Source organism: Malania oleifera, chromosome 13 (assembly GCF_029873635.1).
Source record: "Malania oleifera isolate guangnan ecotype guangnan chromosome 13, ASM2987363v1, whole genome shotgun sequence".
NCBI classification, from domain to species: Eukaryota; Viridiplantae; Streptophyta; class Magnoliopsida; order Santalales; family Ximeniaceae; genus Malania; species Malania oleifera.
Window position 1 is genome coordinate 3076162 of NC_080429.1, and position 11148 is coordinate 3087309.

Genomic DNA, 11148 nt, shown 5'->3' on the forward strand with positions numbered 1-11148 from the left:
GAAAAAAGAGATGTAATAACAAAAATGCACGTGCTAGAATTTCCCACGCCAAAAACTAAAACATAACCCCGAAGACACGAAATCAGAAGAGTTGTATAAGAGAAAAAGAGGTTGTGTGTTGAAAGTCTTCAATTTAAGAGACAATGTAAAAGAAAATACCCATTTGAATAAATAATGATCCAAGAAACAAATAACAAATCAATTTGCTCAATCATATTTTATTATCAATAATTGTAGCATCATTAGTTAACAAACATCATAAGAGAATGATGTGGAGAGATTGGTATATAGTGTCTATACTTTAAGGTTCTATTTATAGGCAAAAAATAACCTTTCATTCTCCATGTACATCATAAATAAGATGTATATATATTAAATAGGTGCATACCTAATTTTAAGATACACTCACATAATTAATCTTATTAATTTATGAGATACATTAACGAGTGAAATAATTAAATGTAGATATATAATCCATTTCAAGATACAGACTCTTTTCTAAGATAATAAATCAAATAATAATATAAAAATACACTAACACTACCGAATTTTGGAAGGAATGAAGGATGATTGTTGATGAAATTTACCATGTATTATTATAGTATTATCATGCCATCACCCCATATGATATTATATCATTGAATGCAAAACAAACATTAATGGCGTTTTTGTTTTTGAATTTTTCGCACCAGATACATAGGACGAATTCATCTTTTCAAGCCAAATTCTCGGTAATTCGAGTATCAAGTTGCTCTTGGATTGTTTCAAAAATTTCGAATTGCAAACATGATTGACTAAGTTTTACAACTTGGGTTGTTGCTTTCCATGATTGTTAGGTTTCCCTTGATATTATTGTTATGCTTTTATTTGATTAAAATCAAAAATTGAAAAAGATCATTGATAATTCTCTTATTCTTATTTTTTAATTTATCATTATTATTATTATTATTATTATTTGGGTATCCTAACCTTGCGTTGGCTTATCGGAGATCCGTAATTACGCATTTTCTTGTACTGGTACAGGCAAATTGAGGCAAGATTTTCAAGACCACCATTTACAAGTCTGTATGGTCGACAAAAAGTGTGAAAAGAGGAAAAGAATTCTACTTGAGTTTGATTAGGCATTAGTGTTAAATTTAATTGATTAAAGAAATTTGGCCGAATTTGCATACCATAGCCGTAATGATCAGGCAGATAGAAAATAGTACAATGAAAAAATAACATAATATAAGAATAAAAAAATTTTGGAGCCTGTCAGACAACCGCATGATCATCCCAACCAGACAAGCTGATCGAGAACGTTCCTCTGCAGCCGCAACGATCGGGCTGACCGTGCAACTCTTAATCACGCTCTGATCACACGGTCATGTTTCATCCACCAGACTTGGATTCCTGTCTCCTTTGCGTTCAAGGACACAGAGGTACGAGCCTATAGAACAGATCCTGTTCAAGTAAGGTCGTGCTCTGAAAGTCGGGTAGCACCAGAATATAAACAACACATAAACTCTTTAAAGCTCCGATGTGGGATTTGACATTTTCACTGTTCACTCTTGTGCAATCCATTTTGAATGTTTTTCTGGGTACTTTGTCATTTCAAAAAGTCTCTCGGGACATGGAATGCTTCAGAATCATTACTGTGTGCGAGTGCGAGGGAGTCATGATTTCACTCTGTAGCCCAGGCTAGGTCAGACCAATCTTCTCCAAATTTCTGCTCTTAAGCTTTCTCTAAGCCTCGTTTGCTGGTCTTGGTTTATCCGTTCAAATGTATGGGCGTCCATATAGTTTAGCTGCTGCCTTCTGCCTTTGTTTCTAAAATGCCCATCTCATTTCATCTCATGCTTGCATGAGTCGAGCAAACTAAAAATCGAAAACCAAAAAAAAATTAAAAAAAGATTATTTTAGATCTCATTTAAATTTGAAAAAGGGAAAAAATTAAAAAGAAATTCATTTTTCATTCTATTTTCTCTCCATATCTAATATTAATGAAAATTAAAATATATGAAAAATTGAATATAATATAAAAAATAGAAATATTGTGCATTGATTTGACATATATTTTATTTTCTTTCACTTTCTTTAATTACTAAATATGAACAAAGTTGAAATAATGGGTCCACCCCTCTACTCTTCCCGCGTAAATAATCAAATTATTATTTCAAGCAGAAAGTCGTAACCTCCAAAACTTAAACCCCAGTTATTTAATCAAGAGAGACCTGAGTTTGCTACCTGAGCCACTCTTTGGGATGTAAAAAAGTTAAAATAATTTAGATTTTAAATTTAGCGACCAATTCAAATTTTATTCGGAGCTAAAGGATGAAATTAGATTTGAACTTAGTGTTTAATTCTTAACCCTTAATTTAGTGTTAAAGAAAGAATCTGTCTTTTTTTCATACTTTAACATTGAAGAAAATAAAACATATAACAATTTAATGAATAAAATTATAATTTTATACTTTCATTAATATTTATTTTTTTAAAAAATAAAATGTATCAAGACCATATTGCTTCATGTTTAGGAGCTTAGAGTTCGAACTTTAAATTAGAATTTATGTAAATTTAAATAAAATATAACACAAAATTAAACTACACTTTACAAAATCAAATAATTTCAAATCTATTAACACATAAAATCTATACTTTCAAGACGCAATCTCAAATTATCTCAATGATATAGATGAAAAATTGATTTCTTTCTTATTTTCTTTCCTTTTCCTTCTATCTCGTGAAATTACTAGCTTCGTTGTTTTGTAATTATTAAATTGAATAAAATGAAATATGTTTATATGCCTGTAAAAGATACCCAAAAAAAAAAAAAAAAGGAGACCAACCCAAATCGTGCTCCTTAGTGGGATTATTTTTGTTGTCTTTGCCAATTATCTCAGGGGAAAAAAAGTGAAAGCTAAAACAAAAATGATTTCACAAGTGAATGAAATCACACATGTTTCCAATTTTTTTGTCACCAAAGGGAAATCTCTATGGCACCACACAGAGTAGACACACAAAATAAAATCATTACAAGAAAAATAAATAGTAGTGTATGAACATATAATATTTTTTTCAATCATGATAGGTTATTTCATAAGATCAAACAAATTCACGTCTCCAACTTTGACCACTTAAAGGTAGCATCCACCCCCCATCAACTCCACTTGGATCTGGGCTGAAGCTGATGCCGCGTTTGGACTGCCCGTGAAGCGCAAGCCCATTTCCTTTTGGGCTTGGGCTTCTCGGGGCTTGAAAGGCTGGTGTTCCTCCTGAGCTAGAGGAATCACCGCCTGACCCAACAACAGATCCTCTCCTTGTTGATGGGTTCCATTGCGGGGTAGATCCAGACCGTTGCTTAATGGAACCTTGGGCTCGAACCTTAGCCTTTGCTGACTTGGTTGGGGCCATATAACTTGGGACATTTTCCAAGCTACCTTGTCGTTGTTGTCGTGTTGGGTATTGATTAATAGGGTCAAGTGCATCCTTGTTGGGCCGCCCCATGTTCATATGGTCTGAGCCCGGAGGAGTTGCCATGTCCATTTCAACTGTCTTCTCAGACATGTCATCGGCGGTGGTAGTGACCGTCGCATAGGAGTCTTCGTGTGGCCTAAATTGGTGTGTTTGGTATGGTTGCGATGTCATCCATCGCTCGAGCCAATTCCATCCCCATTGTGGCTTTTCTTGTTCGTCCACATAGTATCGAGCATCAATGTCACTAGGATTCGATTGCAACAGATGTTGTTGTTGTTGTTGTTGTTGGGGTTGCTAACACAATATTAACATAACATGACAATATAGATATTAGAATTTTTATTCTAAACCCTAATTAAATATGTTTAATTAATCAACCAACCTGGCTAGTGAAAGCGTAGGCAAGGGACCTCTCTTTCTTCATCAAAGCATCTAGTCTTGGCATGTCACCATCCTTTATTTTTCCTGGGCCGAGCCTGCTATCCCAATTACTTTCAATAGTGGGCCCAAACTTCTTCAAGGGGCTCCTGGGCCTTCTCGCTTCTTCCCTCATACTCATCTGAAGCTTATCGTGGACCAATTGGAGTCTCCGGGCCCGCACCCGGGCCTGGACTCGAACCAAGGCCTGCATGCATCGCATTGTCATTTGGGCCTGCTTTCGCACGTTATGTCCTCTCACAAGAGCCTGCAGCCTCACCAATCCCTTCAAAGCCCGTAGGGCACGACGAGCCTACAAAAATACAGCAACAATAACCATGCCTTATCGTTGTGTTCAGATAAGTGAATTTTGGACTTTAAATTTAAATTTTGATAAATATAAAAAAATTAATATAATTTTAAAATACATCCTAGGGTTTAGATATTATATGTATTTAATAGTATTTTACTCACAAGGTATCCTCTGTAGTAGGATTGAATGGTGGTGGCAGCCTTTTCTTCCTTGGATTGGCGCCCGTACCCGGCCAGCCTCACAACTTTTGCGGCCGCCTGAGCAGCAGCGACCGCCGCTTCCGCCGCCGCAGCAGTTGCCGCGGCGACGGCGATGGCATGGTTTCTATCATCGGCGGCGGGGGACGACGCGGCGCTTTCGTCATTCGTGACGTCAGGGGAGCTCTCCGCCGGAAAATGCTCGAACGATACAACGTCCGGTGCCGTGTCACGCTGCCATTTGTCTCCGGCGACATTATTGCCCTTCTGAAAAAAAGATAATTAAAGGTCAAGAATGCTTTATTAGCTAATGATTAATGAAAATGACTTTGTTATTTTAAACATAACTTTAGCTCAAATAAAATGTGTTAAAAAGTATTAACTTTGAAATCAAATTAATTTGATAGTTAAATGAATTGAGTTTGAGTTTTATAATACAAAACACCTAATTAAATATTTATAATTTTATTATTTTTATATTATATGATTGAGTGACATATATTTGCTTATTTATGTATTCGTTTAATATTCTTTAATAATCAAAATGAGCCTAATTAAACTTAATCAAGTCGAGTTGTGAGTATCTGACAATGTTAACTCGATTCAATTCGAATATATCTCTAGTTTACTCAAATTCATATAATTTTACATTATATATTTATTTATATTTATGAAAATCTAAATTTAAGGTTCAAGATTCAATTCCATTAGCAAGTTCTCGATCAAACGGAAAATACTTTATTACTTTTAAAATAATACTAACATACGGTAATGATATTTAGTGTCTAAGAACTAATAAAAATGACTTATCTAATCTTAATAACTTAAATGATATATTTTAGAAATACCCACAAGTTACTTTTATATACAATTCATTTTAAGACATTCCTTTAATTAGAAATTCGGATATTGATGATTGAATGATGATAGCATCATTTTTAAGAGGAAAAAGAAAGAAAAAGAAAAAGGGAAGGCATTGTTTGGGATGATGGGGATATAACAAGTAGTAAAAGCACATGGCTCTCCAAGATGAATGATGGGATGGACAAGGTGGCATGATAATAATATGTCATATGTGCACTGAATGCAAGGCCCTCCATTTGCATTATGTATAGGGGACCATATGCCCCCCACCTTTCTTTTAATTAAATTTCACAGTCTTTTCTTGGTATACCCAGTTTCCTTTTAATGCACTTTATATATGTACTAAAAAAACAGTATATCTATCAATATCTTAAATAATCTTATCATTAAATTGTATTTATTAGGACAAAACACATTAGTCTCTTATGAGATTTGATAAAAAGATATTGACCTCTCTTAAGGTTTCAAAAATTTTAGCGACCTTCCTTGAAATTTCAAGAATTTCAAACACCTCTCGTATAAGGTTTGTCAAAAAATACAAACATTCTCTCATATTTTGTAAAACAACAAATCTTTTTAGAGAAAGTTTGTGTCATTTTGACAAACATCAAAGGAGATTTGTGTTATTTTTGAAAAGTTAAGGAGAGATCAATGAAAATTTTGAAATCTCAAGAGAGGTACCTGCTTTTTGTCAAATCTTAGAAAAGGTTAATATCTTTCGTCCTATTTATTATTATATATATTTCAGTGATGTGTGTACAATGCAATAAGCTCATAAATAATTTAATGATAAAGTATCAGTACATATTAAAAAAATCAAGCTTAAATGTTAAAATGACAAGGAATTCATTGTTATGTCAGTTGTTAGACAAGCCTTCTAATGATTAGAAAAAAAAAAATGATTTGAAGGTATGCATTATGCACTCATCTTATTTTACACTACTGATAAATCTTCACAACTATATAAGTTTCCCAACTCAAGTTTTAGGTTCGAGAGTATGATTTACTTTTAAATTTTAAATTCGAAAGATTCAATATAAATATTTTACGCTCAAATTATTATATTCGATAAACTATATATGTCAAATTCATAAATAGATATTCCAAACAAAATAACTATATAATAATTAAATAGAGTGACGCTATAAGCTAGTCATTAATTAATTAAAAAAATGCCAATAACAACACAAAGTATATATTTGGATGAATAATTATACATATATTTTTATAGAATATATATATATATATATATATGTATATATATTACCTTCTTCTCCGGCGAGTCCTTGGAAGAGGACTTAAACGCTCTCCTCACGGACGAGAACCAGCCGCCGCCTTTCTTCCCCATCTCCGGCGAACCGATCCGCGTCTTCACATAGAAATTAATCAAGTTAATTAACCCAAAAAAAAAAAAATAACCGTGAAAATTACTCAGAACACCAGCTAAAATTAAATTGCCCTCATGATATCATATATATAAATCCTCATAATTACAACTTTTAAACAAAATTAATCAAGAAAAAAAAAACCTCCAGGTTATGTTTCGCAACAAGCAAATTAAAAACAACAATCAAAGAACAAAAGCATGAATGTGTATGAATCAAACCTGGGGAGAATTCTGATGTTTTCTTCGGAGCTGGGGTTGTTTGGCTTCTCTGAATCTTCTTCTTCACATGGGTCTTCTCTCATTTTCTATGCATTTTCAGAGACTTCTGAAGTGATCTAGAGAGAAAGAAGGAAGAGAGAGGAGAGAGACGAGAGAGAGGGTAACTGCACACCCGCGAGCTCGCCGTTTGCATTTATCCCTTTCACGGGGTTTCTGCTGGTATGGGCTACGTACAGTTGGTATGGGCCTAATGGGTTTCTGACACGTGTACTGCAGCGTCTTTTATTTATTTATTATTTATTATTTGATTTACTGTAGATGACCTCCTTCATACGCAGATGAAGGATTTTCCTCCAATCTTGAAGCTTAAGTATGGGTCAAGGTCGGTTAAGGATGAGGGTAAAATGGTCTTTTTAATTTTGATTATTGCTTTTGCATCACGGGAAATGGTAGACCAAATGGGAGAGCTTCAAATTGTGCCCAAAAAGTGATTTTGCACTCTTTGCAGTTTGCATTAACCAAAAAAAAAGGGTAAGTAATTAATTAATTTGGGGGGGGGGGGGGGGGTAAATGACATTTTATAACACATCCTTGTGGGTAAAAGAAGCTACATGAGGTGGGGAAAGATTTGGTGTTCGATTTGATATTTGTTTTGTTTTTGGTATCATAAAGTAAGTAACTAAATTCTTTCAATTGATAATGAATAGAATTTTGTAAAATTTTGATTTTGATATATATCTTTGTTTAGTTTTTATTTTCCATTCGAGTTCTGTAATGGGTAAAACAATAGTTGCTTGTACGTAATTTGTGTAAACGAAGGGAAAAGAGTTGTTGATATTTTAATTCTAGGGGCGATTAGGTTCGTTATAATTTCGAGGGACTTTATAGGAAGACATATATACTGAGACCAAGTTTCACGTTGAGTATAAGGTATTAAGTTTGACTTTGGATGGTATAATATTTTTTGAAGGGGTAAATCTGTATATCCTGCTCAATCAAATACATCTGACCATTTTTCCTTGTAATAGAAAAAATTAACCTCCTTGATCATTTCTCTTAAGAAAATGGGACATTGAATTCAAAGCCCACTTTGAATTTTATTAGTTATTGTTTGTGAGAAAGACGATGATGCATAAGAAAATTTGCAATACAGAGAGAGAGAGAGAGAGAGAGGAGTTAAACTCCAAAAAATACAAGCATGAAACTAGATCCTTGAGATTGATTATTTACTTAAAAATGGAAATAGAACATTTGAATTTTCAAAATCTGAATATGATGTTTACATTGTTAGGAACCGGGCTAGGATCAGTCATATTTGGATGTTAAACATTTAAATATGTCTGCTTTCTAAAGGTATAAAGAGTTCAAAATAAATTTTTAAACTTAACCTTTCATTCGCAACAATGTAGCTTCAACTTCATAAAATGTGCTCTTATAATTATTTAATTTTTTTATCAATTATTATTTTTTAATAAAAAAATTAATGTACTGGTGTACAATATATGCTTATCAATTATACTTACGAATTAGACCTTCATCTTACCATTTTTTATAAATAAATGGGAGGTTAAACTTTAAGTCAAAACTAATTTTGTGATGCTAAATATCTTTTATCTTATTTTATTTTTTAAAGGTTACATTTGGCGGTATATCTATTCATACGAAAAAACTAGAATAGAATGAGAAATTTGCTTTGTAATAATATCAATTTTTTAAAAGAATAAATAAATATAAACTCTCGAATTCTTCAATTATAATTAACCTAATCTTAAGAATAGGTATTTTGTGAACAAAAAGTAATTTTATATTTTTTATGCATGGTTGCTACTAGGCATAAAGTTCGCTCCTTTAATTTTATTATACATGGACTTCACATATAGTGACATAGAAGTGGAAAGACATTAAAGCTCGTTTGAAAGTAACAAAACATGAGAAAAGAAAAGGGAAAAAAAGTAAGGAATACACCTTCTATATTTGATTATTAGACAAAAATAGAGAGAATAAAATTTATTTTAAAATCAATGAACGAAAATTTGATTTTACACGTTACCAGATTTTAAAATTTTAACTATGTTTGAATAATTTTTTAATTATGAAGAGTATTTGATATATAAATAAATACAATAGAAAATTAATTTACTTTTTATTTTATTTTTATTTTTATTTTTATTTTCCTATAATTCAAATGAAACCTTGGGAAAAAAAAAAAAACAATCCAAAGGTGAGTAATTAGTATTGGGGTTGTGCTTTTATTGACCAATGTTCTGGACTGATCAAATTATAAATCAAACTAAGCTATTGTTTAGTTAAACCCAAAAATTAAGCTTGATCATAAATCAATCAAAATTAGCTACAACCTGATTAAAATAATAAAAAATAAAAAAAATAAACGGATTTGATCAGTTTAAAATAACTTTTGCAAATCCTTTTAGAATTTATCTTTATCCAAAATTGTAGAAAATAAACATCCTACTTTTTCTCATAATGGGTTCTCTGTAATAATTTCATTTACATGATTAAAGTGTATCAAATCAAGTGAAATATAATATGGGTTTAAACTTTAAAGTTTGTCATGTGTCTCAAACTCATCTATAATGATCCCAAAAATTATATGCATGAAAATGTAAAAATAAATAAATAAATATTATTATTAATTAATTAATTATTATTATTAAATTAAAATTAATTAATTAAATGGAATAAATAATGGTATAAACTTATTGGTGTATATATAATATGATTATAATACATATAACCTGAAGCTTCCTTTTAAAGATTTAGGACATTTGTAGATTCCTGCAACCACAGTAGCGTCCTCACTCCATCGCTCTCTCCTTCGTTCTCTCTCTCCTCTTTTCAATTTCTCGATTAATTTTCACCCGATCAAAAATCAGAAAATATCGTTAGACTCCATTCTCTGCCACCGATATTTCTATTAGAGTGAATTTGTTGTATAAACAGCGTAGGCATATTTCCTAGGGGTAAGGTCAATTCTCACACTTATCTTAATTTTTCTTAAATCTTAAACTCAATTAGCGAACAGAAATTGTCAAGAGATTCGTGGGGAGATTCTCTACAATCTAACTGGAGCGGGTTTTCGAGTTGAAGCTCTGGAGCACCAATCCTAATCGGGGGTAAGTATAAGAATTTAGGTTTTTATAAGTTATTTAGGGTATTCAGAACCTAAGGGAATTTTGGGAAAAGTTACTATGAGAATTGTGTTAAATAATATGGTAAAATTTGAATTTCAGGATTTCAGGGGTTTCTGAATGCCGTGGGGCGTAGGTCGGGGTTTTATCGAGTTTTTCAGGAATCGGGTAAGAGGATTAAGTTATATCAGAATTTTATTAAATATGAACTAATTAAATTGTTATATATATAAGAATTTAAAGGTTATTTCGAAAACCAACCGTTCGAAATGAATTTTACAAACCTAAGATATATGGTATGGTATTTTGAAAAAAAAAAACGAACGGTGGAAAGTTTGGTTGTTTATATGGTTATGTTTAAATGTTGAAATCATGTGACCGATGATTAATTGGTAGGATTTATTGTTTAACTGGATTTGAGACTGTTTACGAAATATTGGAATTGTTTGTGCAATACTGGAATTGTTGTAAAAAATATTGAAACTACTTGTGAATAATGCAGGACTTTGATTCGATGGCCGAGAGTCGGGGTTTTGTTTAAACAATTGTAAGCCGGATTGTATTTGTGGTCCGGGGTTAGGTTTTTAGAATAATGGGAAATATATGTGAATTAATATTTTATATAATGATTTCTATTATCTAAATTGCATGATATGCTTTAGGAACCCTAGGGACCAGTGTATTGTAAGCACAATATAGTTGCTAGTGATTGATTGTTAGACCATGTGCACCCACACTGTTCTGGATAGAAGTGTAAGGGGTCCCAGTCAACTGCCTGCGTGAGGTTGAAGTAATGGTGTCAGGCCTACAGCTTTGATGTGCATGCCTGCAGACGTTTTTGCAGAGAATGTTATTTCTGACTTCGTTTGGGTTGATCACCCTGGCTTAGTCTAACCTTCGGGCCGCACAACCCGTGTCATGGGGGAAGTAAATGACGTGTTTGTCACAGGAATTATCTTATATGCATATCTGTTAATCTATGTGAATATGGATAATTAATAAGATAACTTCGAGGGTTTACTGAGAAAAGTGAGTACCCCAGTAGCATTAATGGTATTAGAGCAGAGGGAAGATACTTGTATGGGTGGGTAATCTTCCCTATTCTCGGCTAATTGTGTGCGCGAGTGTAAAATAAGAAAGATTTCA

The 11148-nt window shown here is 32.5% G+C and overlaps 1 protein-coding gene and 1 non-coding gene across 2 annotated transcripts; both read right to left on the reverse strand.

The window, feature by feature from the left end:
• Nucleotides 1–1248: 1248 nt before the first annotated feature.
• Nucleotides 1249–1461, reverse strand: LOC131147056 (small nucleolar RNA U3). Its single transcript, XR_009134586.1, has one exon. It is a non-coding gene; the product is annotated as a small nucleolar RNA U3 (small nucleolar RNA).
• Nucleotides 1462–2991: 1530 nt separating this feature from the next.
• LOC131146189 (protein IQ-DOMAIN 21) lies at nucleotides 2992–7048 on the reverse strand. Its single transcript, XM_058095583.1, has 5 exons — nucleotides 6854–7048; nucleotides 6515–6616; nucleotides 4348–4650; nucleotides 3839–4186; nucleotides 2992–3750 (listed from the first exon to the last, which is right to left on the reverse strand). Exons 2-5 carry the CDS (start codon nucleotides 6593–6595, stop codon nucleotides 3085–3087), a joined length of 1398 nt encoding a protein of 465 aa, XP_057951566.1. The 5' UTR covers nucleotides 6596–6616; nucleotides 6854–7048; the 3' UTR covers nucleotides 2992–3084.
• Between the last annotated feature and the right edge of the window lie 4100 nt (nucleotides 7049–11148).

Bases quoted from the DNA above. Each gene is read 5' to 3' on its own strand.
- LOC131146189 (XM_058095583.1), bottom strand. From the start codon at position 6,595: ATGGGGAAGAAAGGCGGCGGCTGGTTCTCGTCCGTGAGGAGAGCGTTT. The intron at 4,187-4,347 runs GTGAGTAAAATA...GTATTTTTGTAG, and splicing joins CCTACTACAGAGGATACCTT to GCTCGTCGTGCCCTACGGGC. The intron at 3,751-3,838 runs GTTGGTTGATTA...ATATTGTGTTAG, and splicing joins CCTACGCTTTCACTAGCCAG to CAACCCCAACAACAACAACA.